This window comes from Ranitomeya variabilis, chromosome 1 (assembly GCF_051348905.1).
Source record: "Ranitomeya variabilis isolate aRanVar5 chromosome 1, aRanVar5.hap1, whole genome shotgun sequence".
NCBI lineage: Eukaryota > Metazoa > Chordata > Amphibia > Anura > Dendrobatidae > Ranitomeya > Ranitomeya variabilis.
The window spans coordinates 66,161,811-66,189,477 of record NC_135232.1 but is presented as its reverse complement, the minus strand read 5'-3'; the positions used below and the strand labels follow the sequence as shown (position 1 = coordinate 66,189,477).

Below are 27,667 nucleotides of genomic sequence, written 5' to 3'. Positions count from 1 at the left end.
TCTGGGCTAAAAAAATATTTTTGAGGAAAGGAAACACATTTATTATTTTCACGGCTCTGCGTTATAAACTTCTGTGAAGCACTTGGGGGTTCAAAGTGCTCACCACACATCTAGATAAGTTCCCTTGGGGGTCTAGTTTCCAAAATGGAGTCACTTGTGGGGAGTTCCTACTGTTTAGGCACATCAGGGGCTCTGCAAATGCAACCTGATGCCCGCAGAGCATTCCATCAAAGTCTGCATTTCAAAACGTCACTACTTCCCTTCCGAACCCCGACGTGTGCCAAAACAGTGGTTTACCCCCACATATGGGGTATTAGCGTACTCAGGAGAAACTGGACAACAACTTTTGGGGTCCAATTTCTCCTGTTACTCTTGCAAAAATAAAAAAATTCTGGGCTAAAAAAATATTTTTGAGGAAAGGAAACACATTTTTTATTTTCACGGCTCTGCGTTATAAACTTCTGTGAAGCACTTGGGGGTTCAAAGTGCTCACTACACATCTAGATAAGTTCCCTTGGGGGTCTAGTTTCCAAAATGGAGTCAATTGTGGGGAGTTCCTACTGTTTAGGCACATCAGGGGCTCTGCAAACGCAACCTGACGCCCGCAAAGCATTCCATCAAAGTCTGCATTTCAAAACGTCACTACTTCCCTTCCGAACCCCGACGTGTGCCAAAACAGTGGTTTACCCCCACATATGGGGTATCATCGTACTCAGGAGAAACTGGAAAACAACTTTTGGGGTCCAATTTCTCCTATTACCCTTGGGAAAATAAAAAATTGTGGGCTAAAAAATCATTTTTGAGAAAAGAAAAATTATTTTTTATTTTCATGGCTCTGCGTTATAAACTTCTGTGAAGCACTTGGGGGTTCAAAGTGCTCACCACACATCTAGATTAGTTCCTTGGGAGGTCTAGTTTCCAAAATGGGGCCACTTGTGCGGGAGCTCCAATGTTTAGGCACACAGGGGCTCTCCAAACGCGACATGGTGTCCGCTAATGATTGGAGCTAATTTTCCATTCAAAAAGCCAAATGGCGTGCCTTCCCTTCCGAGCCCTGCCGTGCGCCCAAACAGTGGTTTACCCCCACATATGGGGTATCACCGTACTCAGGACAAACTGGACAACAACATTTGGGGTCCAATTTCTCCTATTACCCTTGGGAAAATAAAAAATTCTGGGCTAAAAATCATTTTTGAGGAAAGAAAAATTATTTTTTTATTTTCACGGCTCTGCGTTATAAACTTCTGTGAAGCACCTGGGGGTTATAAGTGTTTACTATGCATCTAGATAAGTTCCTTGGGGGGTCTAGTTTCCAAAATGGGGTCACTTGTAGGGGAGCTCCAATGTTTAGGCACACAGGGGCTCTCCAAACGCGACATGGTGTCCGCTAACGATTGGAGCTAATTTTCCATTCAAAAAGTCAAATGGCACGCCTCCCCTTCCGAGCCTTGCCGTGCACCCAAACAGTGGTTTACCCCCACATATGAGGTATCGGCATACTCAGGAGAAATTGCCCAACAAATTTTAGGATCCATTTTATCCTGTTGCCCATGTGAAAATGAAAGAATTGAGGCTAAAAGAAATTTTGTGTGAAAAAAAAGTACTTTTTCATTTTTGCGGATCAATTTGTGAAGCACCTGGGGGTTTAAAGTGCTCACTATGCCTCTAGATGAGTTCCTTGGGGGGTCTACTTTCCAAAATGGGGTCACTTGTGGAGGAGCTCCAATGTTTAGGCACACAGGGGCTTTCCAAACGCGACATGGTGTCCGCTAACGATGGAGATAATTTTTCATTCAAAAAGTCAAATGGCGCTCCTTCCCTTCCGAGCCTTACCATGTGCCCAAACAGTGGTTTACCCCCACATGTGAGGTATTGGTGTACTCAGGAGAAATTGCCCAACAAAATTTAGGATCCATTTTATCCTGTTGCCCATGTGAAAATGAAAAAATTGAGGCTAAAATAATTTTTTCGTGAAAAAAAAGTACTTTTTCATTTTTACGGATCAATTTGTGAAGCACCTGGGGGTTTAAAGTGCTCACTATGCTTCTAGATAAGTTCCTTGGGGGGTCTAGTTTCCAAAATGGGGTCACTTGTGGGGGAGCTCCAATGTTTAGGCACACGGGGGCTCTCCAAACGCGACATGGTGTCCGCTAAAGATTGGAGCCAATTTTTCATTGAAAAAGTCAAATGGCGCTCCTTCCCTTCCGAGCCCTGCCGTGCACCCAAACAGTGGTTTACCCCCACATATGAGGTATCAGCGTACTCAGGACAAATTGGACAACAACGTCCGTGGTCCAGTTTCTCCTTTTACCCTTGGGAAAATAAAAAAATTTTTGCTAAAATATCATTTTTGTGACTAAAAAGTTAAATGTTCATTTTTTACTTCCATGTTGCTTCTGCTGCTGTGAAACACCTGAAGGGTTAATAAACTTCTTGAATGTGGTTTTGAGCACCTTGAGGGGTGCAGTTTTTAGAATGGTGTCACTTTTGGGTATTTTCAGCCATATAGAACCCTCAAACTGACTTCAAATGTGAGGTGATCCCTAAAAAAAATGGTTTTGTAAATTTTGTTGTAAAAATGAGAAATCACTGGTCAAATTTTAACCCTTATAACTTCCTAGCAAAAAAAAAATTTGTTTCCAAAATTGTGCTGATGTAAAGTAGACATGTGGGAAATGTTATTTATTAACTATTTTGTGTCACATAACTCTCTGGTTTAACAGAATAAAAATTCAAAATGTGAAAATTGCGAAATTTTCAAAATTTTTCGCCAAATTTCCGTTTTTTTCACAAATAAACTCAGAAATTATCGACCTAAATTTACCACTAACATGAAGCCCAATATGTCACGAAAAAACAATCTCAGAATCGCTAGGATCCGTTGAAGCGTTCCTGAGTTATTACCTCATAAAGGGACACTGGTCAGAATTGCAAAAAACGGCAAGGTCATGAAGGGGTTAATGTTTAACTCACAAATAATGCACAGCATACAATATCCTCTGGATGGATCACAGCTGGGAACCATGTCCTCTGGATTGCAGCTGATAAACATGCCAGTCCACCTCCGAGATCAGTTGCCGTGGGCGACTGCACCGCTGTGTATGTTGTGGGTGCCAGACCTCTCAGCTCCCTTGGCTGTTTGACTCCGCTGGCCTGTGTTGCCTCACACAGTTGGAGCTCTGCAGAGCCAACTGCTCTGCACTCTAGCAAACACCAAACTGACTCTGGCCCTCACACACCCAACCCTCGGCTTCAGGATTTTTTACAAGCAACCTGTGGCATTCAGCCAGATGGAAAAACCGGCCAGGAATGAAACGGACTGCACCACTACCATCCTGTAGTTAGTTTCAAAACACAAAAGCCAAGCAGGTTTTCTTAAATCTGACCTGGACAAATAGCTTGTCCAGGTCTAACACTTACTTTTTATTTCGCATTACGATCACAGCAACGCTTGTGACTGCAATGCACTCCCATGGCCTCAGTACGCCTCCGTGCGCATCCTGGGGGGAACATATAGCGACCCTCACATAAACACCAGTCATTGCCCCTCACATGTAACATCGGTCACTGCCTCACAGCTACAAGTGTCGCATTCCTTGTGTCAAGCCACTCATGACCAGTAGACAATGCCAGAAGCAGCTTACCTGGGCCAATGAGAAAAAGAACTGGACTGTTCCTCAGTGATCCAAGGTGTTGTTTTCAGATGAAAGTAAATTTTGCATTTCATTTGGTAATCAAGGTCCCAGAGTCTGGAGGAAGAGTGGAGAGGCCACAGTCCAAGCTGCTGGAGGTCTAGTGTGAAGTTTCTACAATCAGTGATGGTTTGGGGAGCCATGTCATCTGCTGGTGTAGGTCCACTGTGTTTTATCAAGACCAAAGTCAGCGCAGCTATCTACCAGGAAATTTTAGAGCACTTCATGCTTCCCTCTGCCGACAAGCTTTTTGGAGATGGAAATTTCATTCTCCAGCAGGACTTGGCTCCTGTCCACACTGCCAAAAGTACCAATACCTGGTTTACAAACAACAGTATCACTGTGCTTGATTGGCAGCAAACTCGCCTGACCTTAACCCCATAGAGAATCTATAGAGTATTGTCAAGAGGAAGATGAGACACCAGACCCAACAATGCAGACGAGCTGAAGGCTGCTATCAAAGCAACCTGGGCTTCCATAACCCCTCAGCAGTGCCACAGGCTGATCACATCCATGTCATGCGCATTGATGCAGTAATTGATGCAAAAGGAGCCTCGACCAAGTATTGAGTGCATTTACTGAACATACATTTCAGTAGGCCAACATTTCGGATTTTAAAATCATTTTTCAAGCTGGTGTTATAAAGTATTCTAATTTACTGAGATAATGACTTCTGGGTTTTCATTGGCTGTAAGCCATAATCATCAACATTAACAGAAATAAACACATGAAATAGATCACTCTGTGTGTAATGACTCTATATAATATACGAGTTTCACTTTTTGTATTGAAGAACTGAAATAAATTAACTTTTTGATGATATTCTAATTTTGTGAGAAGCACCTGTAGTTAGAGGCCCTGTTGGAGATTTTGCATTGTGGCCCACAAGCTTCAAGATATGCCACTTCGTATAGGGTCATGCTGTAATACCGCCTATAATTAGATTTCGGTGTAATTGCCCTTTAAACTTTCCAACTTTTGGTACAGCATTAGAACAGTGATATTATTATGTTATATCCCCCCAGAAACAAAAACAAAATACTTTTTTGCTTTTTTTTTACCGGAAGGAAAATCAATAAGCTGGAGACTCCCAGAGGACTCATATCTGCTTTATATAAAGAAGGCATTTTTAATTGGGTGGAGACAGTCTGTGTAACTCTGTCTTGTCACGACGCCAGGACATGTGGACAATTATAAGGCTGAGGAAATAAAAGTGGAAATGGGATCAGGACACTTGCATATCGCCAGCACTGCCCGTACAGCAGCGACTTTTATAGTGAGATGTTATATATAATGTTAGTACAGTTAAGAAATTATAATCCAGCATGGTCCTTATACTTGTATCCCCCCGACCCATCCTCCTGTACAGACACTGAGATTGTAGAGCTCTGATAATCTGCATTTCCTACAGAATAGTTTGCAGAACAAAGGGTAACCTCTGGTATATAGAGTATTTCGGATCATGTACCGCACAGTAGTACCGCCACTCATGTAAGGGGCAATGTAATCATTTTAGGAGGAGAATGGAAATAAGCAGGAGATCAATGCTAGATAATAGAATTACCTATCTATACAGTATATCTGCAGAGAGCCTGTTACTAGGTCAAACAGGGCCAGGTTTTGTTCTTATTTTATTCCTGCTGCTCCCCCAAGTATTCTGTTTTCTTTAGGTTTTTTAAACCCGCATATGTTTCTAGAGATTTGGGCCTTTATATTTAGTGATCATTTTTCTGCTATTTGCCAAGTGGGCCCTAGCTCACAGGATTCTGCACAGAAATGTTTATTGGGGTGCCCTGCTCCCACTCTTTCATGCACTCTGCTGGTACTGTTGTTATTGGAGGCACTCTGCTGGTGTTATTTATGTAGCGCACACAAGAGGCGTTATTTATGTAGGGCACGCTAGGAGAATTATTGATGTAGGGCACTCTAGAGGCGTTATTTATATAGGGCACTCTAGGATAATTATTTATATAGGGCACTCTAGAGGTGTTATTCATGTAGGGCACTCTAGAGGCGTTATTTATGTAGGGCACTCTAGGAGAATTATTCATGTAGGGCACTCTAGAGGCGTTATTCATGTAGGGCACTCTAGAGGCGTTATTTATATAGGGCACTCTAGGATAATTATTTATGTAGGGCACTCTAGAGGCGTTATTCATGTAGGGCACTCTAGAGGCGTTATTTATATAGGGCACTCTAGGATAATTATTTATGTAGGGCACTCTTGAGGCGTTATTTATGTAGGGCACTCTAGAGGCGTTTTTTATATAGGGCACTCTAGGAAAATTATTTATGTAGGGCACTCTAGAGGCGTTATTCATGTAGGGCACTCTAGAGGCGTTATTTATGTAGGGCACTTTAGAGGCGTTATTTATGCATAGCACTCTAGAAGCATTATTTATGCAGACTACTCTGGAGGCATTATTTATGTAGGGCACTCTACAGGCATTATTTTTGCACAGTACTCTGGAGGCATTTATAATGGACACTCTAAAGGCATTATTTATCCAGAGCACTCTAGAGGCATTATTTGTGCAGGACACTGGTGGCAGTACTGTTTACTGAGGATACTATGCTGACATTATTTGTGTTGGGCACCCTGGTGGCACTGTTTATTGAGGGTGCTCTTGTTGGAATTATTTCTGCTGGGCTGCTTAATACTTTAATGCCAGTACTGATTATTGGGGTGCCATGCTACCAGCCTTTCAGAGGGAAAATCTGAAACGTTTGTTGGGGCACCATTGGGGCACTCTGCTGGTGCTGTTTATGTGAGTCACTGCTGGCGGGATTATTTATTATTGTGCATTCTGTTTCTACTGTTCATGGCGGATATAATAATGGGACTATTGGTTATTAGATGTCACTCTGTTCCCACTGTTTGTATGGGTACTGTTCTGGCAGTATTGTTTCTGTGACAGTCTTCTCGGTTTGTTTATTGGTTGGCATTATTTATGCCAGGGCCGCTGGATGCCATGCTGGCATATTGTTATTGGCTCTCTGCTGTCAGTACTGTTTATCGGGGGTGCACCATGTGTACTGTATATGAGGTAGAGTATTGGTGCTATCCTTTATGGGGCACTCTACTAACCCTATTGTTTATGGGGTACTGCTAACACTAGCGATTATCAGGACACATCCTGTTTTCAGTGTTTATGTGAGGCGCTGTGCTGGACCTATTATTTAATAGTGGGCACTCATGTTCTATTATTCACACATAGTCTGGTCAGCATGTGCCGCACTTACTGGCTCCATTACTGGCGCCACATCTTTATTCTTATCTACGTATGTAACCGGACAAAGGGAATGTCTTGCCCATAGTGACCAATCAGATCTCAAGTTTCAGTTTGGTACTGCAGGCTCGTATATGGAACGACTCTTCTGATTGGCTGTTATGGCCAAAACCTTCCCTAGTGAGTATTGATTGAAATTGATCATCAACCAATCACACAATGTGTTTTACCACTGACATGGAAGGCAGAATATGATTGGCTGCTACTAGAAGACAACACTATGTATCCCCCTGGGCGACTTCTCTTGAGGCGTCTCTTGTGAAACAGACACTATGTATTTACCCTGATAAGAAATCTATAGAAGTGAACCACAGACTGTATCACACATGATAGGCTGAGATACACTAGCTCATAAGAATATATCACACATTATACGCCTAGATACAATAGCTCATCAGATTGTATCACATATGATAGGCTGAGATACACTAGCTTACTGGAAAGTGTGATACTTGATAGGCTTAGAATTACTATTCATCAAGATCATATCACAAAAGAGAGGCTTAGATACAGCAATATATCAGATCGATCATATCATGCCTAATAGGCAGCAGCTTACAACAATTTTACACTTAATAGGCTTAGATACAGTGGGTTACCGTACAGTATGACACACAGACTTAGATGCAGTACCTTACCATACAGTGCACATAAAAAAGTTTATGTACCGCAGGTTGCTATAAACATCATAGGCTTAGATACATCAGCTTACTTTACAGTATTACACATACTAGATTTAGATACAGCAGTTTACCATACAGTAGCCGACATAATAAGCTTAGATACAGAAGCTGACCATACAGTATTACACAAATAAGCTTAGATACAGCTGTTTACCATACAGTACCAGACATAATAGGATTAGATACATCAGCTGACTGTACAGTATTACACAAATAAGCTTAGATACAGCATCACCCCCTAAGGGCAACCGTTCGTGTGCCCCCATTACGATGTGCCACTGTGTATAACACATGGTTGACTTAGATGTATAATAACTCACTGTCGCCTCTTTTGATGGTGTTCTTCCACATGATACATTTACAGACCCAGATTCTGCGGTCAGTAGGACGTGATAGGTTTATATACCTTATCCGACAGTATCACATGGGATAGGCTTAGATACTCCAGTGAATAACATAACACATGATAGGTGTACTTGTATCATATTATATGCTAGACTTAGATACACTCCTGGTCATCAGACAATATTACGCATAATGGACTGTATCCCACATGATAGGCTTAGATGCACCGGCAACCAGTAACACTCCATGATGGGGGATGCAGTGGGTTTAAAGCCCCTCGTTACTATTGGAGTTAATTCCAGTTTTCATAACAGGAGTTTTGAGCTCAGAGGGGTTAATCCAGAGACTTTATCACTGCATGATCCTAAAAGTAAACAGATAAGTGGCCTCAGCCATAACTCTGTGTGCTGCCTATGAAGCCTGTGCAGACTTGGCAGCGGTTCTGGGTGAGTCCTGTCCACATGGATGTACTGAGATCAAACAGCAGCCATGGTGTCCTGCTGGGAAGATGAGTCCCACCTGCTGCAAGTGGGGACCGGGTTCATGTAATGTAAGTCCTGTACTTCCACTACTGCATGTTCCTGATACATACTGTATATACTATGAAAAACAAACAGCCTGGAAGAGTCACATATGGTACAGACAGAAACACCCGACATTATTACAAAACAGCTCCACTCAGATGTGAACGTCTCCTGGATGTTCAGATCCATATTCTATCCATAGTAAGGAGTAGTGTAACAGCTATATTCTTGTACATAGGGGCAGTATTATAGTAGTTATATTCTTGTACATAGGGGCAGTATTATAGTAGTTATATTCTTGTACATAGGGGCAGTATTATAGTAGTTATATTCTTGTACATAGGGGCAGTATTATAGTAGTTATATTCTTGTACATAGGGGCAGTATTATAGTAGTTATATTCTTGTACATAGGGGCAGTATTATAGTAGTTATATTCTTGTATATAGGAGCAGTATTATAGTAGTTATATTCTTGTACATAGGGGCAGTATTATAGTAGCTATATTCTTGTACATAGGGGCAGTATTATAGTAGTTATATTCTTGTACATAGGGGCAGTATTATAGTAGTTATATTCTTGTACATAGGGGCAGTATTATAGCAGTTATATTCTTATATATAGGAGCAGTATTATAGTAGTTATATTCTTGTACAGAGGAGCAGTATTATAGTAGTTATATTCTTGTACATAGGGGCAGTATTATAGTAGTTATATTCTTGTACATAGGAGCAGTATTATAGTAGTTATATTCTTGTACATAGAGGCAGTATTATAGTAGTTATATTCTTGTACAGAGGAGCAGTATTATAGTAGTTATATTCTTGTACATAGGGGCAGTATTATAGTAGTTATATTCTTGTACATAGGAGCAGTATTATAGTAGTTATATTCTTGTACATAGGAGCAGTATTATAGTAGTTATATTCTTGTACATAGAGGCAGTATTATAGTAGCTATATTCTTGTACAGAGGAGCAGTATTATAGTAGTTATATTCTTGTACATAGGGAGCAGTATTATAGTAGTTATATTCCTGTACATAGGGGCAGTATTATAGTAGTTATATTCTTGTATATAGGAGCAGTATTATAATAGTTATATTCTTGTACATAGGGAGCAGTATTATAGTAGTTATATTCCTGTACATAGGGGCAGTATTATAGTAGTTATATTCTTGTACATAGGAGCAGTATTATAGTAGTTATATTCTTGTACATAGGGGCATTATTATAGTAGTTATAGTCTTGTACATAGGAGCAGTATTATAGTAGTTATATTCTTGTACATAGGGAGCAGTATTATAGTAGTTATATTCTTGTACATAGGAGCAGTATTATAGTAGTTATATTCTTGTACATAGGAGCAGTATTATAGCAGTTATATTCTTGTACATAGGGGCATTATTATAGTAGTTATAGTCTTGTACATAGGAGCAGTATTATAGTAGTTATATTCTTGTACATAGGGAGCAGTATTATAGTAGTTATATTCTTGTACATAGGAGCAGTATTATAGTAGTTATATTCTTGTACATAGAGAGCAGTATTATAGTAGTTATATTCCTGTACATAGGGGCAGTATTATAGTAGTTATATTCTTGTATATAGGAGCAGTATTATAATAGTTATATTCTTGTACATAGGGGCAGTATTATAGTAGTTATATTCTTGTACATAGGAGCAGTATTATAGTAGTTATATTCTTGTACATAGGGGCATTATTATAGTAGTTATAGTCTTGTACATAGGAGCAGTATTATAGTAGTTATATTCTTGTACATAGGGAGCAGTATTATAGTAGTTATATTCTTGTACATAGGAGCAGTATTATAGTAGTTATATTCTTGTACATAGGGGCAGTATTATAGTAGTTATAGTCTTGTACATAGGAGCAGTATTATAGTAGTTATATTCTTGTACATAGGGAGCAGTATTATAGTAGTTATATTCTTGTACATAGGAGCAGTATTATAGCAGTTATATTCTTGTACATAGGAGCAGTGTTATAGTAGTTATATTATACATAGGAGCAGTATTATAGTAGTTATATTCCTATACATAGGGACAGTATTATACTAGTTATATTCTTGTCAATAGGGGGCAGTATTATAGTAGTAATTTTCTTGTACGTAGGGGCAGTATTATACTGTAGTAGTTATATTCTTGTACGTAGGGGCAGTATTATTGTTTTTATATTATTGTACATAATGGGCAGTATTATAGCAGTTATATTCTTGTACATAGGAGCAGTATTATAGTAGTTAAACTGCCCCTATGTACAAGAATATATAGTGGGTATGGAAAGTTTTCATACCCCCTTTACATTTTTCACTCTTTGTTTCATTGCAGCCATTAGGTAAATTCAAAAAAAGTTCATTTTTTTTCTCATTAATGTACACTCTGCACCTCATCTTGACTGAAAAAAAAAGAAATGTAATTTTTGCAAATTTATTAAATAGGAAAAACTGAGATATCACATGGTCATAAGTATTGAGACCCTTGCTCAGTAATTGAGTAGAAGCACCTTTTGAGCTAGTGCAGCCATGAGTCTTCTTGGGAATAATGCCCAAGTTTTTCACACATGGATGTGAGGATCCTCTGCCATTCTTCCTTGCAGATCCTCTCCAGTTCCGTCAGGTTGGATGGTGAACGTTGGTGGACAGCCATTTTCAGATCTCTCCAGAGATGCTCAATTGGGTTTAGGTCAGGGCTCTGGCTGGGCCAGTCAAGAATGGTCACAGAGTTGTTCTGAAGTCACTCCTTTGTGCTTAGGGTCATTGTCTTGTTGGAAGGTGAACCTTCGGCCAAGTGTGAGGTCCAGAGCACTCTGGAAGAGGTTTTCATCCAGGATATCTCTGTACTTGGCCGCATTCATGTTTCCTTCAATGGCAACCAGTCATCCTGTCCCTGCAACTGAAAACCCCCCCCCCCATAGCATGATGCTGCCACCACCATGTTTCACTGTTGGGATGGTATTGGGCAGGTGATGAGCAGTGCCTGATTTTCTCCACACATACCGCTTAGAATTATCACCAAAAAGGTCTATCTTCGTCGCATCAGACCAGAGAATCTTATTTCTCATAGTCTGTGAGTCCTTCATGTGTTTTTTAGCAAACTCTATGCGGACTGTCATATGTCTTGCATTGAGGAGAGGCTTCCATTGGGCCACTCTTCCATAAAGGCCTGACTGGTGGAGGGCTGCAGTGATAGTTGACTTTGTGGAATTTTCTCCCATCTGCCTACTGCATCTCTGCAGCTCAGCCACAGTGATCTTGTGGTTCTTTACCTCTCTAACCAAGGCTCTTCTCCCACAATTGCTCAGTTTGGCTGGATGGCCAGGTCTAGGAAGACTTGGACCCAAACTTCTTCCATTTAAGGATTATGGAGGCCACTGTGCTCTTAGGAACCTTGAGTACTGCAGAAATTCTTTTGTAACCTTGGCCAGATTTGTGCCTTGCTACAATTCTGTCTCTGAGTTCCTTGGCCAGTTCCTTTGACCTCATGATTCTCATTTGGTCTGACATGCACTGTGAGCTGTGAGGTCTTATATAGACAGGTGTGCGCCTTTCCAAATCAAGTCCTATCAGTTTAATTATCATGTTATTCTGGATTATCTCAATGAGAATAACTGTTTAACTCCATATCAGCATGGATTTATGAGGAATCGCTCCTGTCAGATCAATCTAATCAGTTTTTATGAAAGGTAAGCTATAGGTATAGACTGGACCAAGGTGAATGATTGGATGTGGTGTATCTTGGTATATCTTTTCCAAAGCGTTTGATACCGTGCCACACAACAGGTTGGTACACAAAATGAGAATGCTGGGTCTAGGGGAAAATGTCTATAAATGGGTAAATAACTGGTGATAGAAAGCAGAGGGTGGTTATAAATGGTATATTCTCTAACTGGGTCGCTGTGAGCAGTGGGGTACCGCGGGGGTCGGTATTGGGACCTATTCTCTTCAATATATTTATTAACGATCTGGTAGAAGGTTTACACAGTAAAATATCGATATTTGCAGATGATACAAAACTATGTAAAGCAGTTAATACAAGAGTAGATAGTATTCTGCTACAGATGGATCTGGATAAGTTGGGAACTTGGGCCAAAAGGTGGCAGATGAGGTTTAACAATGATAAATGTAAGGTTATACACCTGGGAAGAAGGAATCAATATCACCATTACACACTGAAGAGGAAACCACTGGGTAAATCTGACATGGAGAAGGACTTGGGGATCCTAGTTAATTATAAACTTACCTGGAGCAGCCAGTGCCAGGCAGCGGCTGCCAAGGCAAACAGGATTACGGGGTGCATTAAAAGAGGTCTGGATACACATGATGAGAGCATTATACTGCCTCTGTACAGATCCCTGGTTAGACCGCACATGGAGTACTGTGTACAGTTTTGGGCACCGGTGCTCAGGAAGGATATAATGGAACTAGAGCGAGTACAAAGGAGGGCAAAAATATTAATAAAGGGTATGGAGGAACTGCAATACCCAGAGAGACTAGCAAAATTAGGATTATTTAGTCTAGAAAAAAGACAATTGAGGGGGCGATCTAATAACCATATAAGTATATAAGGGGACAATACAAATATCTCTCCGAGGATCTGTTTATACCAAGGAAGGTGACGGGCACAAGGGGGCATTCTCTGCGTCTGGAGGAGAGAAGGTTTTTCCACCAACATAGAAGAGGATTCTTTACTGTTAGGGCAGTGAGAATCTGGAATTCCTTGCCTGAGGAGGTGGTGATGGCAAATTCAGTCTTCGTGTTCAAGAGCGGCCTGGATGTCTTCCTGGAGCGTAACAATATTGTATCTTACAGTTATTAGGTTCTTTAGAAGGACGTAGATCTGGGGATTTATTTTGACGGGATATAGGCTGAACTGATGGACAAATGTCTTTTTTTTGGCCTTGCTAACTATGTTAATTAAACACAGTTGGCCTCCAATGAAGGAGTAGAACAATCTTAAGGAGGATCACAAGGAAATGGACAGTATGTGACTTAAATATGAGTGTCTGAGCAAAGGGTCTGAATACTTATGACCATGTGATATTTCAGTTTTTGTTTTTTATTAAATTCGCAAAAATTTCTACATTTCTTTTTTTTTTTCCAGGCAAGGTGGGGTGCAGAGTGTACATAAATGTGAAAAAAATTAACTTTTTTGAATTTACCAAATGGCTGCAATGAAACAAAGAGTAAAAATTTAAAGGAGTCTGAATACTTTCCGTACCCATTGTATATTCTTGTACATAGGTGCAGTTTAAGGCTATGTGCACACATTGCGGATTTGTTGCGTTTCCGCAGCTTTTTTTCTGCGCGGAAATGCTATAAATCCGCACTGGATTATTAAAGCAATATTAATCAGTGGCATTCCTGAATTGTTGTGCACATGCTGCGGAAAATTCTGTCCTTATTCTCAGCATTTTATTTTCCACAGCATGTCAATTCTTTTTGCGGATCTGCAGCGTTTCTGCACCCATTGCCTTCCATTGAGTCAGTCAAATCCTCAGCAAAACCGCAGGTGTAAAAAGGTTTGTGGATGTCCTGGCAAAAATGGTGCAGAAAAGGAAATTATGTCAGAAGGAAGAATAGTGTGTAGGCGGAGAATGTGTGTTTGGGCGTAGAATGTGTGTGAGCAGAGAATATGCGTGTCTGTCTGTGGGTGTCTGTGTGTGTGCTGGTGTCTGTGTGCAGGTGTGTGAGCGGGTGTGTGAGCGGATGTCTGTGTGTATGCGGATGTCTATGTGTGTGTGTGCAGATGTCTGTGTGTGTGTGCTGGTGTGATGCGGGTGTGTGCGGCTGTGTGCGGTAATGCTACCTCCGGTACTGTCGGTCACAGCGCTGCGGGATCATGCTGGCAGATGTCAGTGTGGTTCCACAGCTGACTGTGACCCGCAGCGGTGACCTGCGGTAAAAAAGCAGGCGTGGGCTGATGAGACTACTGTTCCCATCCGGCTATATCTGCTGTCACTGATAAGAGTGACAGCAGGTGCCACTGATTCGAGAGTAGTATCATCTGCCGGCGCCTGTGCTCACAGTTAAAAAAAAAAAAAGTTAAATTACTTACATATTCACAGAAAAATAAAAAAACCATTATACTCACCTAACACCAAATACCCAACACCCTCGTCTCCTAAAAATAATGTAAAACATATACTCCCTGTCCGCCGTAGTCCAGGTAATTTGAGTGTCCTACGGCGGTCTCTACCCGGCCTCCATCGATACAGTGACAGGAGGTAATATCTCCCACAGTGTATCAGCTGATCAGCTCAGGTGCTGTCACTTGTGGCACCGCTGCGTGGGAAAGTTCTCACACAGCGATACTGCCGTAAGTGAGAGCACCGAAGCTGATGAACTCCGGTGAACTTTCACAGCAGCGCAGTGATACACTGCGGGAGCAATTACCTCTTGTCAGTGTATCGCCGGCGGCCGAGTAGAGCTGTCACATCTCCTAATGTGACAGTTCTACATGTGAGATCGTCGTGGGACACTCGGTAATGGACTACATTTACCATATAACTATAGGATTAGTAATGGATAGGTGTCTTATAGACGCTTCTCCATTATTAAGCCGTGGGCTTGATGTCACCTGACAATATAAAGGTGACATCAACCCCACAAATATGAACCCCACTTGCCACCACTACAGGGTAAGTGGGAAGAGCGAGGCTAAGTGCCAGAATTGGCGCATCTTAGAGATGTGCCTTTTCTGGGGTGGCTTGAGAGCTGATGTTTTTAGCCTGGGGTGTGGCAATATCCATGGCCTCTTCCCAGGCTATTAAGATCAGCCCGCAGCTGTCAGTTTAGCCTTTGCTGGTTCGATTTATAGGGGGCCCCCATGTCAATGTTTTTCTGGGGTTTCCCTGTAAACTAGCCAGTAAAGGCAAACATCTGTGAGCTGATATTAATAGCCTGGGAACTTTTATGGCTATTGGCTCCTTCCCAAAATATTAACATCAGCCCTCAGCTGTTGGCTTTCCCTCTGCTGGTTAATAAAATTACACTGGAGCCCACGCAATTTTTTTACATTTAAAAAAATAAAAATAAACAGATATTGCATTTCATGCAGATTTCTGAGGGTATGTTCCCACAGTCAGTAAACGCTAATGGTTGGACACTGCGTACATCCACAGCGTTCAACCCGCAGCATCCAGATGTTACAGCATAGTGTATGGGATTTCAAGAAATCCCATGTCCACTATGCGTGCACCGGTGCCCGCGGCTTCCCTGCGGAGATGGACATGCGGCGTGTCTTTCCAGACCGCGGCATGTCTATTTATCTTGCGGAGATGCTCAGTCTCCGCAAGATAAATATCACCCGTCCAATGTATAGGCCGTGGTGATTCCGCACGGTTCAGTGAACACCTGCGTTCAAAAGCCAGCAGCGCTTTGGATACAGTGGACATGTGCTGCGTCCAAAGCCCTGCCGATTACTGATCGTGAGAATGTAGCCTAATAACAGTTGCTGTTTTGATACAGTATATGTAGGTTAATTATGTTGCTCCTACATAAGCTGGTGACTGAGTGTGTGTGTCTCTTTATTTAATTGTGGGTGTGTCTTTATTTAATATTAATGAGTGTATCTGGCTGAAGAGGTTGAACGAAGAAATTACATCACATTTTTTATTTATTTTTTTAATAATATATCTTTATTTAGCTTACAAATCCGCATGAAAATCCGCATCAAATCCACATGGAATTTCCACTGGGTTTTCTGGCAAGCTATGCAGAAACCGCGCATAAATTTCCACAAGAAAATCCGCAACGTGCGTACATAGCCTTATAGTAGTTATATTCTTATACATGGGGGGCAGTATATTAATTATATTCTTGTCAATAGGGGGCAGTATAGTAGTTCTATTCCTGTACATAGGGCAGAATTTGTTACGGAACTGCAACACAGAACTAGGATAGAAGGAGGAAAACAGACCCTGCACTGAGACTAGGCTGATACCCTACGAGTTGGCGACCCATTCCTTGCGAATAGACCCACCAACGAACCTAGGTTAATTTCAGCGAAGACCTATAGATAGGGGGAAGGAGGTCCCTGAAAGATCTAAGGACTGGGTATAAAACAGGTCACCTCCTAATAGAAAATACAGAGACGGTTGCAGAAACCAACTGAAAACAGAGACTAAGGATAGCAGAACCAGAGGTCCCAGTACTGCACAATATCACACACAGAAAGCTATCAAAGCACCTAGCCAGAACTCTAGCGGATTAACACTGTTGTCCAGCAAGGAATGGGAGGCAGGTGCTGGGTAATAAAGGGTGATACAATCACCTGACCTAAGACAACCCAGCACCAGGGGGAAAAGACCAGCAGCCAGAAAACCACAACAAGATGGCGGATGGTCAAAAACAAAACAGATTCTAACAGTATTATAGTAGTTATATTCTTGTACATAGGAGCTGTATTATAGTAGTTATATTCTTGTACATAGGGAGCAGTATTATAGTAGTTATATTCTTGTACATAGGGGGCAGTATTATAGTAGTTATATTCTTGTACATAGGAGCAGTATTATAGTAGTTATATTCTTGTACATAGGGGCAGTATTATAGTAGTTATATTCTTGTACATAGGGGGCAGTATTATAGTAGTTATATTCTTGTACATAGGAGCAGTATTATAGTAGTTATATTCTTGTACATAGGGGCAGTATTATAGTAGTTATATTCTTGTACATAGGGGGCAGTATTATAGTAGTTATATTCTTGTACATAGGGGCAGTATTATAGTAGTTATATTCTTGTACATAGGAGCAGTATTATAGTAGTTATATTCTTGTACATAGGGGCAGTATTATAGTAGTTATATTCTTGTACATAGGAGCAGTAGTATAGTAGTTATATTCTTGTACATAGGAGCAGTATTATAGTAGTTATATTCTTGTACATAGGAGCAGTATTATAGTAGTTATATTCTTGTACATAGGGGCAGTATTATAGTAGTTATATTCTTGTACATAGGGGCAGTATTATAGTAGTTATATTCTTGTACATAGGAGCAGTATTATAGTAGTTATATTCTTGTACATAGGGACAGTATTATAGTAGTTATATTCTTGTACATAGGGGCAGTATTATAGTAGTTATATTCTTGTACATAGGGGGCAGTATTAGGCTACGTTCACATTTGCGGTCAGCGCCGCAGCGTCGGGCGCCGCAGCGGCGCCGCATGCGTCATGCGCCCCTATATTTAACATGGGCGCATGGACATGCGTTGTGCTGCGGTTTGCGCCGCATGGCCGCAAGCGTTGGACGCAAGAAACGCTTCAAGTTGCATTTTTTTTGCGTCCAACTTTCGGCCAAAAAGGACGCATGCGGCGCAAAACGCAGCGTTTTAGCGTGCGTTTTGCCGCGTTTTCGTTTGCGTTGTGCGCTGCGGCGCCGACGCTGCGGCGCACAACGCAAATGTGAACGTAGCCTTATAGTAGTTATATTCTTGTACATAGGGGCAGTATTATAGTAGTTATATTCTTGTACATAGGAGCAGTATTATAGTAGTTATATTCTTGTACATAGGAGCAGTATTATAGTAGTTATATTCTTGTACATAGGAGCTGTATTATAGTAGTTATATTCTTGTATATAGGGGCAGTATTATAGTAGTTATATTCTTGTACATAGGAGCAGTATTATAGTAGTTATATTCTTGTACACAGGAGCTGTATTATAGTAGTTATATTCTTGTACACAGGAGCTGTATTATAGTAGTTATATTCTTGTACATAGGGAGCAGTATTATAGTAGTTATAATCTTGTTTATAGAGGGAGTATTATAGTAGTTTTATTCTTGTACATATGAGGGCAGTATTATATTAATTCTATACTCTGGCTAGTGATGCACTGCGATTACAACAGCTGCTTTGGATTTGACATTACTTTTGGTCCAATAAAAGCTTCTTCATGCTGTCCAAACCTCGAGCAGCACTAATCAGAGTCTAGATGCAAGATTGCAGCCTGGTATATTTTTCTCTGTGCATTTTACATTTTTTAATGCATTCTAGTGTATGGTTTGGCATAGTTTATAACATTATAACTTATTTGTATACTGATGTCCTTTTCATTGAGGCAAAAAGAAGACTCTTTAATGGAATCCTATTGCCCTGCTTGCTGTATATGTCAAGCAAATAGGAATTCAGTAGGGTAATCTGAACAGAACCTTAATTGTTCGAAAAGCTATTTTTTTCATTATCTGTCCCTCGCATATTTGTGCATTTTCCACTGACATTGGCTGTTAAGTTGCCCATCGGGGAATATGTGGAATCTGTTGAGCTGAAAGATTATTATTTTTATTTCGTCAGGCAGTAAAAATGTGTTTTTCACCTGTAGCTGTAATAACATTGTATCTTTGTGTTTTTCCTAGAAGTTCCATGGGATTGTAGTCAGATTACGGTAATATCTGGGAATGCCTCTGTGCGGGATAAACTGTGGGAAAAAGAAAGAAGAAGGTAGGTGCTCTGCAAGAAGGATCTGAGCTGTGATTTGCACTACACTCCAAAGATTGCTCTAAAACTGTGAAATGAGTCCTTCACTTGCCCACCGCCACACTCAGTGCTTTCCTCACTTTACCAGACATTTAGACATCCATTGTGCCGATAACATGACCGAACATTGTTACCTTGATACATAGTGCCAACGTAGCGCCTACATAGTTTGTCTAAGGTAGCAAAGGTGTAAAAACCAACATCTCTGGTGGTTTAGTGTATTGTAAGGGTTAATGCCATTGTCCCTGGTGGACTAAAGTGGTTTATGGATTCATGCCTATCTGCCTTGTGGGCTACAATAGTGAATAGGATAATGGAAACATTACTTGGTGTCTTTGGTAATGAAAGAAATAGTCCTAACATCATCATTGGTCCAGGGTACCGTGAATGCCCACTTCCCTGGTGGTCCAGAGTATTAGGGTATGTGCACACGTATTTTGGAGCGCTGCGGATTTTTCCGCAGCGGATTTGTGAAAACCGCAGGTAAAAGGCACTGCGTTTTACCACCGCGGTTTTTGTGCGGATTCCACTGCGGTTTTACACCTGCGGTTTTCTATTATGGAGCAGGTGTAAAACCGCTGCGGAATCCGCACAAAGAATTGACATGCTGCGGAATATAAACTGCTGCTTTTCTGCACGTTTTTTTTCCGCAGCTTGTGCACTGCGGATTGCGTTTTCCATAGGTTTAAATTGTACTGTAAACGCATGGAAAGCTGCTGCGGACCCACAGCACAATCCGCAACGTGTGCACATAGCCTTAAGGTGAGAATAACAACATCCCTTGTAGTTTTGTGTAATGAAAAGGTTAATACCAAAAGTTCTGGTTGACTTGCTAGACACGAACAGATCAACAACGAAATCACCCGCACTCCATTCGTCTGCATGATCCTCCTCCATTTTTTGAAGACCTTTCATTGTTTAACTGCTTGTGGACAGACCATCGGCTTAAAACATTGTCTGATCCGCATGTGACTTTGCGTAGACGTTTTAGAAAGTCATTGCGTAGTCAACAGCTGCAGGAATGGGGAGCAGCTGGATTAATGCTAGAAACGGCCAGATCATAGAGAAGGTAGAGTTGGTTCATTACCATCTCTGCCCTACTGATGCCCGTATACACGGAAAGAAAGAGCGCTGTTTATACAACTTAGGAAGCTCTATTAGCACTTTCACCAGTTCTAGTGGTCGGGGGATGATGGGAGAGAGCCAGAGCTGCTGCGACTTTGCCGACTCCGATCAGCTCTATAATGCGGTTAGTGCCCTGTAACTGGGGCTTATATGAGAGACCCAGTTACAGGGAAAATCAGCTATATAAAAAAAAGTAATTTACAGTTCAGATATCCCCATTACCAGAGGTATTTTCTGATCTTATCTGTGTGAAATAATCAAAAAATAAATATACAAAGAAAGAGCAATAAAATGTAAATAAATGAAACAAAAAAGTAGAAAGCCACTGCTAATCTGAAATGCTGTTTCTAGCCCTATCCCATCATAGTTAAACAAGTAAAAACATACAAGATAAAAAAATAGAAAATGAAACACAATTTAATATGTATTTTAGTGGCCCTCTGTGGTTTTGAAAATGTAAAAAAAATATGAATACAGACACGTATTTCCAGTGGCGTAACTAGAGTCCTATGGGTCACGATGCAAAATTTGAACCTGGATCCCCACCAACATATTGGTCAGTTGTACGGGCCATTGTAATAAAGTCCTGACCCCTGTCCAGTAATAATGTCCCCCATCCTGTCCCATATTCTCTAATAATGTCCTCCGTCCTCTAGCCATCCTGTAGTAGTGTCCCAAGTCCTGGCACCTATCCTGTAACAATGTCCTCTGTCCTGGCCCCTATCCAGTTATAGTGTCGCTCATTCTGGCCCCATCCTATATTAATGTCCTCCATCCTGGACCCCATCTTATTATAATGTACCTTGTTATAGCGACTTCCTGTAATAATCATTCATGTCCTGGCCCTTATCCTGTAATAATGTCCTTTGTCCAGGGCCCCATCCTATAATAATGTACCTCGTTCCTGTAATAATAACCCCTGGTCTGGCCTTTATTCTGTAATAACGTCCACATTCTGTACCAATCCTATAATAATGACCCCCATTCTGTATTAATGTCTTCAGTACTGGCACCTTCCTGTAATAATGTCCCCCATCCTGGCCCAATCTTGTAATAATGTCTCCCCTTCTGGCCCCTGCCTGTAATAATGTCTCCAGTTCTGGATCCCTTCCTGCGCTAATGTCCCCCATCCTAGCCCCCAACCTGTAATAATGTCCCCCATCCTAGCCCCCAACCTGTAATAATGTCCCCCATCCTGGCCCCCAACCTGTAATAATGTCCCCCATCTTAGCCCCCAACCTGTAATAATGTCCCCCATCCTAGCCCCCAACCTGTAATAATGTCCCCCATCCTGGCCCCCAACCTGTAATAATGTCCCCCATCTTAGCCCCCAACCTGTAATAATGTCTCTCATCCTGACCCTATCTTGTAATAATGTCTCCCGTCCTGGCTCCCTACCTGTATTGCCCCCATCCTGTAATAATGTCCCTTGTTTTGTCTCGAATTTTGTCTGTGATTGACCGGTAGCCTGTATAGTGGTTTCAGTGCCGGCGGTTCTCAGCACTGCCATAGATTTGAGAAAAATGTGCGTCCAACGGCCTACATTCAGCTGAATACGGAGCTGGTATCATCGGTCCTCTCTGGCCCCATGGACCTGGTCGCAGATTACGGTTCCCCCTGCCTATTTCCTTTGATTCGTTACATTCTTTCTGGATTTTGGGGAAAAAAATGATTATTAAAATGAAACATTACCTCTCCCCCAATCATGAAAAAAGAGGTAAAAGTTACTTGAATAACCGAACACCAGAAAAGAAAAAGCTATTAAATCTTGGACTGATTAATCTCGCAGCCCTGTTTGTAGGGTTATTGAACATTGGCAGCCGTCTGTCCTACATCTGCCTGTGTATTAGGAGGTTGTCTGTCCTTGCTTTGGCACTGAGGAGCAGCTCGGCAAATACTGGGTTTCTGATGTGGAGCTAATGTTGACTCGTCATTATATCATCTCATCATCCTACTCATTATACATCATATATTATTATATTTTATACAGAATGAGATCAGATTTAGGAAACGTTAAAGAGATTATAAAGAAATAAACCTTCATCATGACAAGAGTGTCTGAAAGCTGTGACCCCCCTACCGATCACACGTACGGGAGTCCTACAGTGCCCAGGAATATAGCGAGCACACGTTATTACTGTACCATTTACTGTCCGTGAGAGCGGAGGTGCACTACTGCTGCTCTGTTCTCATGGAGGACTTTACACCACAGATTTCATTATCAATTGGACTCCAACCTCTGGATATCTTGTGGATAAGTGATAAATATGGTTTATGGGACAATCCCCTGTGAAAGTGAGTAAAGCTATGCTGTCCATAAAGAAAATGAGTGCTCCAGCAACAACAGCAGATGTGGCAAAGACAGGCAGCATTATAGTAGATACTGAGTACTACAGTACATTCTAGTAAGTAGGTCAGTATTATAGTAATTATATTTATGTATATTGAGGCAGTATTATAGTAGTTATATTCTTGTACATAGGAGCAGTATTATATTAGTTATATTCTTGTATATAGGGGGCAGTATTATAGTAGTTATATTATTGTACACAGGGAGCAGTATTATAGTAGTTATATTCTTGTATATAGGGGCAGTATTATAGCAGTTATATTCTTGTACATAGGAGCAGTATTATATTAGTTATATTCTTGTATATAGGGGGCAGTATTATAGTAGTTATATTATTGTACACAGGGAGCAGTATTATAGTAGTTATATTCTTGTATATAGGGGCAGTATTATAGCAGTTATATTCTTGTACATAGGAGCAGTATTATAGTAGTTATATTCTTGTACATAGGGGCAGTATTATAGTAGTTATATTCTTGTACATAGGAGCAGTATTATAGTAGTTATATTCTTGTACATAGGGGGCAGTATTATAGTAGTTATATTCTTGTACATAGGAGCAGTATTATAGTAGTTATATTCTTGTACATAGGAGCAGTATTATAGTAGTTATATTCTTGTTCATAGGGGCAGTATTATAGTAGTTATATTCTTGTTCATAGGGGCAGTATTATAGTAGTTATATTCTTGTATATAGGAGCAGTATTATAGTAGTTATATTCTTGTACATAGGAGCAGTATTATAGTAGTTATATTCTTGTACATAGGGGCAGTATTATAGTAGTTATATTCTTGTACATAGGGGCAGTATTATAGTAGTTATATTCTTGTACATAGGAGCAGTATTATAGTAGTTATATTCTTGTACATAGGAGCAGTATTATAGTAGTTATATTCTTGTACATAGGGGCAGTATTATAGTAGTTATATTCTTGTACATAGGGGCAGTAATATAGTAGTTATATTCTTGTACATAGGGGGCAGTATTATAGTAGTTATATTCTTCTACATAGGAGCAGTATTATAGTAGTTGTATTCTTATACATAAGGGCAGTATTATAGTAGTTATATTCTTGTACATAGGAGCAGTGTTATAGTAGTTATATTCTTGTACATAGGGAACAGTATTATAGTAGTTATATTCTTGTACATAGGAGCAGTATTATAGTAGTTATATTCTTGTATATAGGAGCAGTATTATAGTAGTTATGTTCTTGTATATAGGAGCAGTATTATAGTAGTTCTAATCTTGTATATAGGGAACAGTATTATAGTAGTTATGTTCTTGTATATAGGGAACAGTATTATAGTAGTTATATTCTTGTGCATAAGGGCAGTATTATAGTAGTTATATTCCTGTACATAGGGGGCAGTATTATAGTAGTTATATTCTTGTACATAGGGGCAGTATTATAGTAGTTATATTCTTATACATAGGAGCAGTATTATAGTAGTTATGTTCTTGTATATAGGAGCAGTATTATAGTAGTTCTAATCTTGTATATAGGGAACAGTATTATAGTAGTTATGTTCTTGTATATAGGGAACAGTATTATAGTAGTTATATTCTTGTGCATAGGGGCAGTATTATAGTAGTTATATTCCTGTACATAGGGGGCAGTATTATAGTAGTTATATTCTTGTACATAGGGGCAGTATTATAGTAGTCATGTTCTTGTATATAGGGAACAGTATTATAGTAGTTACAGTATATTCTTGTACATAGGGGCAGTATTATAGTAGTTATATTCCTGTACATAGGAGCAGTATTATAGTAGTTATATTCTTGTGCATAAGGGCAGTATTATAGTAGTTATATTCTTGTACATAGGGAGCAGTATTATAGTAGTTATGTTCTTGTATATAGGGAACAGTATTATAGTATTTATATTCTTGTACATAGGGGCAGTATTATAGTATTTATATTCTTGTACATAGGGGCAGTATTATAGTAGTTATATTCTTGTACATAGGGGCAGTATTATAGTAGTTATATTCTTGTACATAGGAGCAGTATTATAGTAGTTATATTCTTCTACATAGGAGCAGTATTATAGTAGTTGTATTCTTATACATAAGGGCAGTATTATAGTAGTTATATTCTTGTACATAGGAGCAGTGTTATAGTAGTTATATTCTTGTACATAGGGAACAGTATTATAGTAGTTATATTCTTGTACATAGGAGCAGTATTATAGTAGTTATATTCTTGTATATAGGAGCAGTATTATAGTAGTTATGTTCTTGTATATAGGAGCAGTATTATAGTAGTTCTAATCTTGTATATAGGGAACAGTATTATAGTAGTTATGTTCTTGTATATAGGGAACAGTATTATAGTAGTTATATTCTTGTGCATAAGGGCAGTATTATAGTAGTTATATTCCTGTACATAGGGGGCAGTATTATAGTAGTTATATTCTTGTACATAGGGGCAGTATTATAGTAGTTATATTCTTATACATAGGAGCAGTATTATAGTAGTTATGTTCTTGTATATAGGAGCAGTATTATAGTAGTTCTAATCTTGTATATAGGGAACAGTATTATAGTAGTTATGTTCTTGTATATAGGGAACAGTATTATAGTAGTTATATTCTTGTGCATAGGGGCAGTATTATAGTAGTTATATTCCTGTACATAGGGGGCAGTATTATAGTAGTTATATTCTTGTACATAGGGGCAGTATTATAGTAGTCATGTTCTTGTATATAGGGAACAGTATTATAGTAGTTACAGTATATTCTTGTACATAGGGGCAGTATTATAGTAGTTATATTCCTGTACATAGGAGCAGTATTATAGTAGTTATATTCTTGTGCATAAGGGCAGTATTATAGTAGTTATATTCTTGTACATAGGGAGCAGTATTATAGTAGTTATGTTCTTGTATATAGGGAACAGTATTATAGTATTTATATTCTTGTACATAGGGGCAGTATTATAGTATTTATATTCTTGTACATAGGGGCAGTATTATAGTAGTTATATTCCTGTACATAGGGGGCAGTATTATAGTAGTTATATTCTTATACATAGGGGCAGTATTATAGTAGTTATGTTCATGTATATAGGGAACAGTATTATAGTAGTTATATTCTTGTACATAGGGGCAGTATTATAGGAGTTATATTCTTGTACATAGGAGCAGTGTTATAGTAGTTATATTCTTATACATAGGGGCAGTATTATAGTAGTTATATTCTTGTACATAGGAACAGTATTATAGTAGTTATATTCTTGTACATAAGGGCAGTATTATAGTAGTTATATTCCTGTACATAGGGGGCAGTATTATAGTAGTTATATTCTTGTACATAGGAGCAGTATTATAGTAGTTATATTCTTATACATAGGGGCAGTATTATAGTAGTTACGGTATGTTCTTGTATATAGGAAACAGTATTATAGTAGTTATATTCTTGTACATAGGGGCAGTATTATAGTAGTTATGTTCTTGTATATAGGGAACAGTATTATAGTAGTTATATTCTTGTACATAGAGGCAGTATTATAGTAGTTAGATTCTTGTCCATAGGGGGCAGTATTATAGTAGTTATATTCTTGTCCATAGGGGACAGTATTATAGTAGTTATATTCTTGTACATAGGGGCAGTATTATAGTAGTTATATTCTTGTACATAGGAGCAGTATTATAGCAGTTACATTCTTGTATATAGGAGCAGTATTATAGTAGTTATATTCTTGTACATAGGGAGCAGTATTATAGTAGTTATATTCTTCTACATATGGGCAGTATTATAGTAGTTTTATTCTTGTACATAGGGAGCAGTATTATAGTAGTTATATTCTTGTACATAGGGGGCAGTATTATAGTAGTTATATTCTTGTACATAGGGGCAGTATTATAGTAGTTATATTCTTGTACATAGGAGCAGTATTATAGTAGTTATATTCTTGTATATAGGGAGCAGTATTATAGTAGTTATATTCTTGTACATGGGGGCAGTATTATAGTAGTTATATTCTTGTACATAGGGGCAGTATTATAGTAGTTATATTCTTCTACATAGGAGCAGTATTATAGTAGTTATATTCTTGTACATAGGAGCAGTATTATAGTAGTTATATTCTTGTACATAGGAGCAGTATTATAACAGTTATATTCTTGTACATAGGAGCAGTATTATAGTAGTTATATTCTTGTACATAGGAGCAGTATTATAGCAGTTACATTCTTGTATATAGGAGCAGTATTATAGTAGTTATATTCTTGTACATAGGGAGCAGTATTATAGTAGTTATATTCTTCTACATATGGGCAGTATTATAGTAGTTTTATTCTTGTACATAGGGAGCAGTATTATAGTAGTTATATTCTTGTACATAGGGGGCAGTATTATAGTAGTTATATTCTTGTACATAGGAGCAGTATTATAGTAGTTATATTCTTGTACATAGGGGCAGTATTATAGTAGTTATATTCTTGTACATATAAGCAGTATTATAGTAGTTATATTCTTGTATATAGGGAGCAGTATTATAGTAGTTATATTCTTGTACATGGGGGCAGTATTATAGTAGTTATATTCTTGTACATAGGGGCAGTATTATAGCAGTTATATTCTTCTACATAGGAGCAGTATTATAGTAGTTATATTCTTGTACATAGGAGCAGTATTATAGTAGTTATATTCTTGTACATAGGAGCAGTATTATAACAGTTATATTCTTGTACATAGGAGCAGTATTATAGTAGTTATATTCTTGTACATAGGAGCAGTATTATAGTAGTTACGGTATGTTCCTGTAAATAGGAGCAGTATTATAGTAGTTATACTCTTGTACATAGGGGCAGTGTTATAGTAGTTATATTCTTGTACATAGGAGCAGTATTATAGTAGTTATATTCTTGTACATAGCGGGCAGTATTATAGTAGTTACGGTATATTCCTGTACATAGGGGCAGTATTATAGTAGTTATACTCTTGTACATAGGGGGCAGTATTATAGTAGTTATATTCTTGTACATAGGAGCAGTATTATAGTAGTTATATTCTTATACATAGGGAGCAGTAGTATAGTAGTTATACTCTTGTACATAGGGGGCAGTATTATAGTAGTTATATTCTTGTACATAGGAGCAGTATTATAGTAGTTATATACTAATACATAGGGAGCAGTAGTATAGTAGTT

The 27,667-nt window shown here is 39.2% G+C and overlaps 1 protein-coding gene across 2 annotated transcripts in view; it reads left to right on the top strand.

Moving 5' to 3' along the window:
• LOC143805334 (phospholipid-transporting ATPase ID-like) overlaps window positions 1–27,667 on the top strand; it is a 159,292-nt gene that overhangs the window by 28,849 nt on the left and 102,776 nt on the right. For both annotated transcript variants that reach the window (XM_077284563.1, XM_077284572.1), the window contains exon 2: window positions 18,915–18,999. In XM_077284563.1, the coding sequence (XP_077140678.1) occupies window positions 18,957–18,999 (43 nt within the window). In that variant the 5' untranslated portion in view covers window positions 18,915–18,956. The remainder of the gene's footprint in view (window positions 1–18,914; window positions 19,000–27,667) is intronic.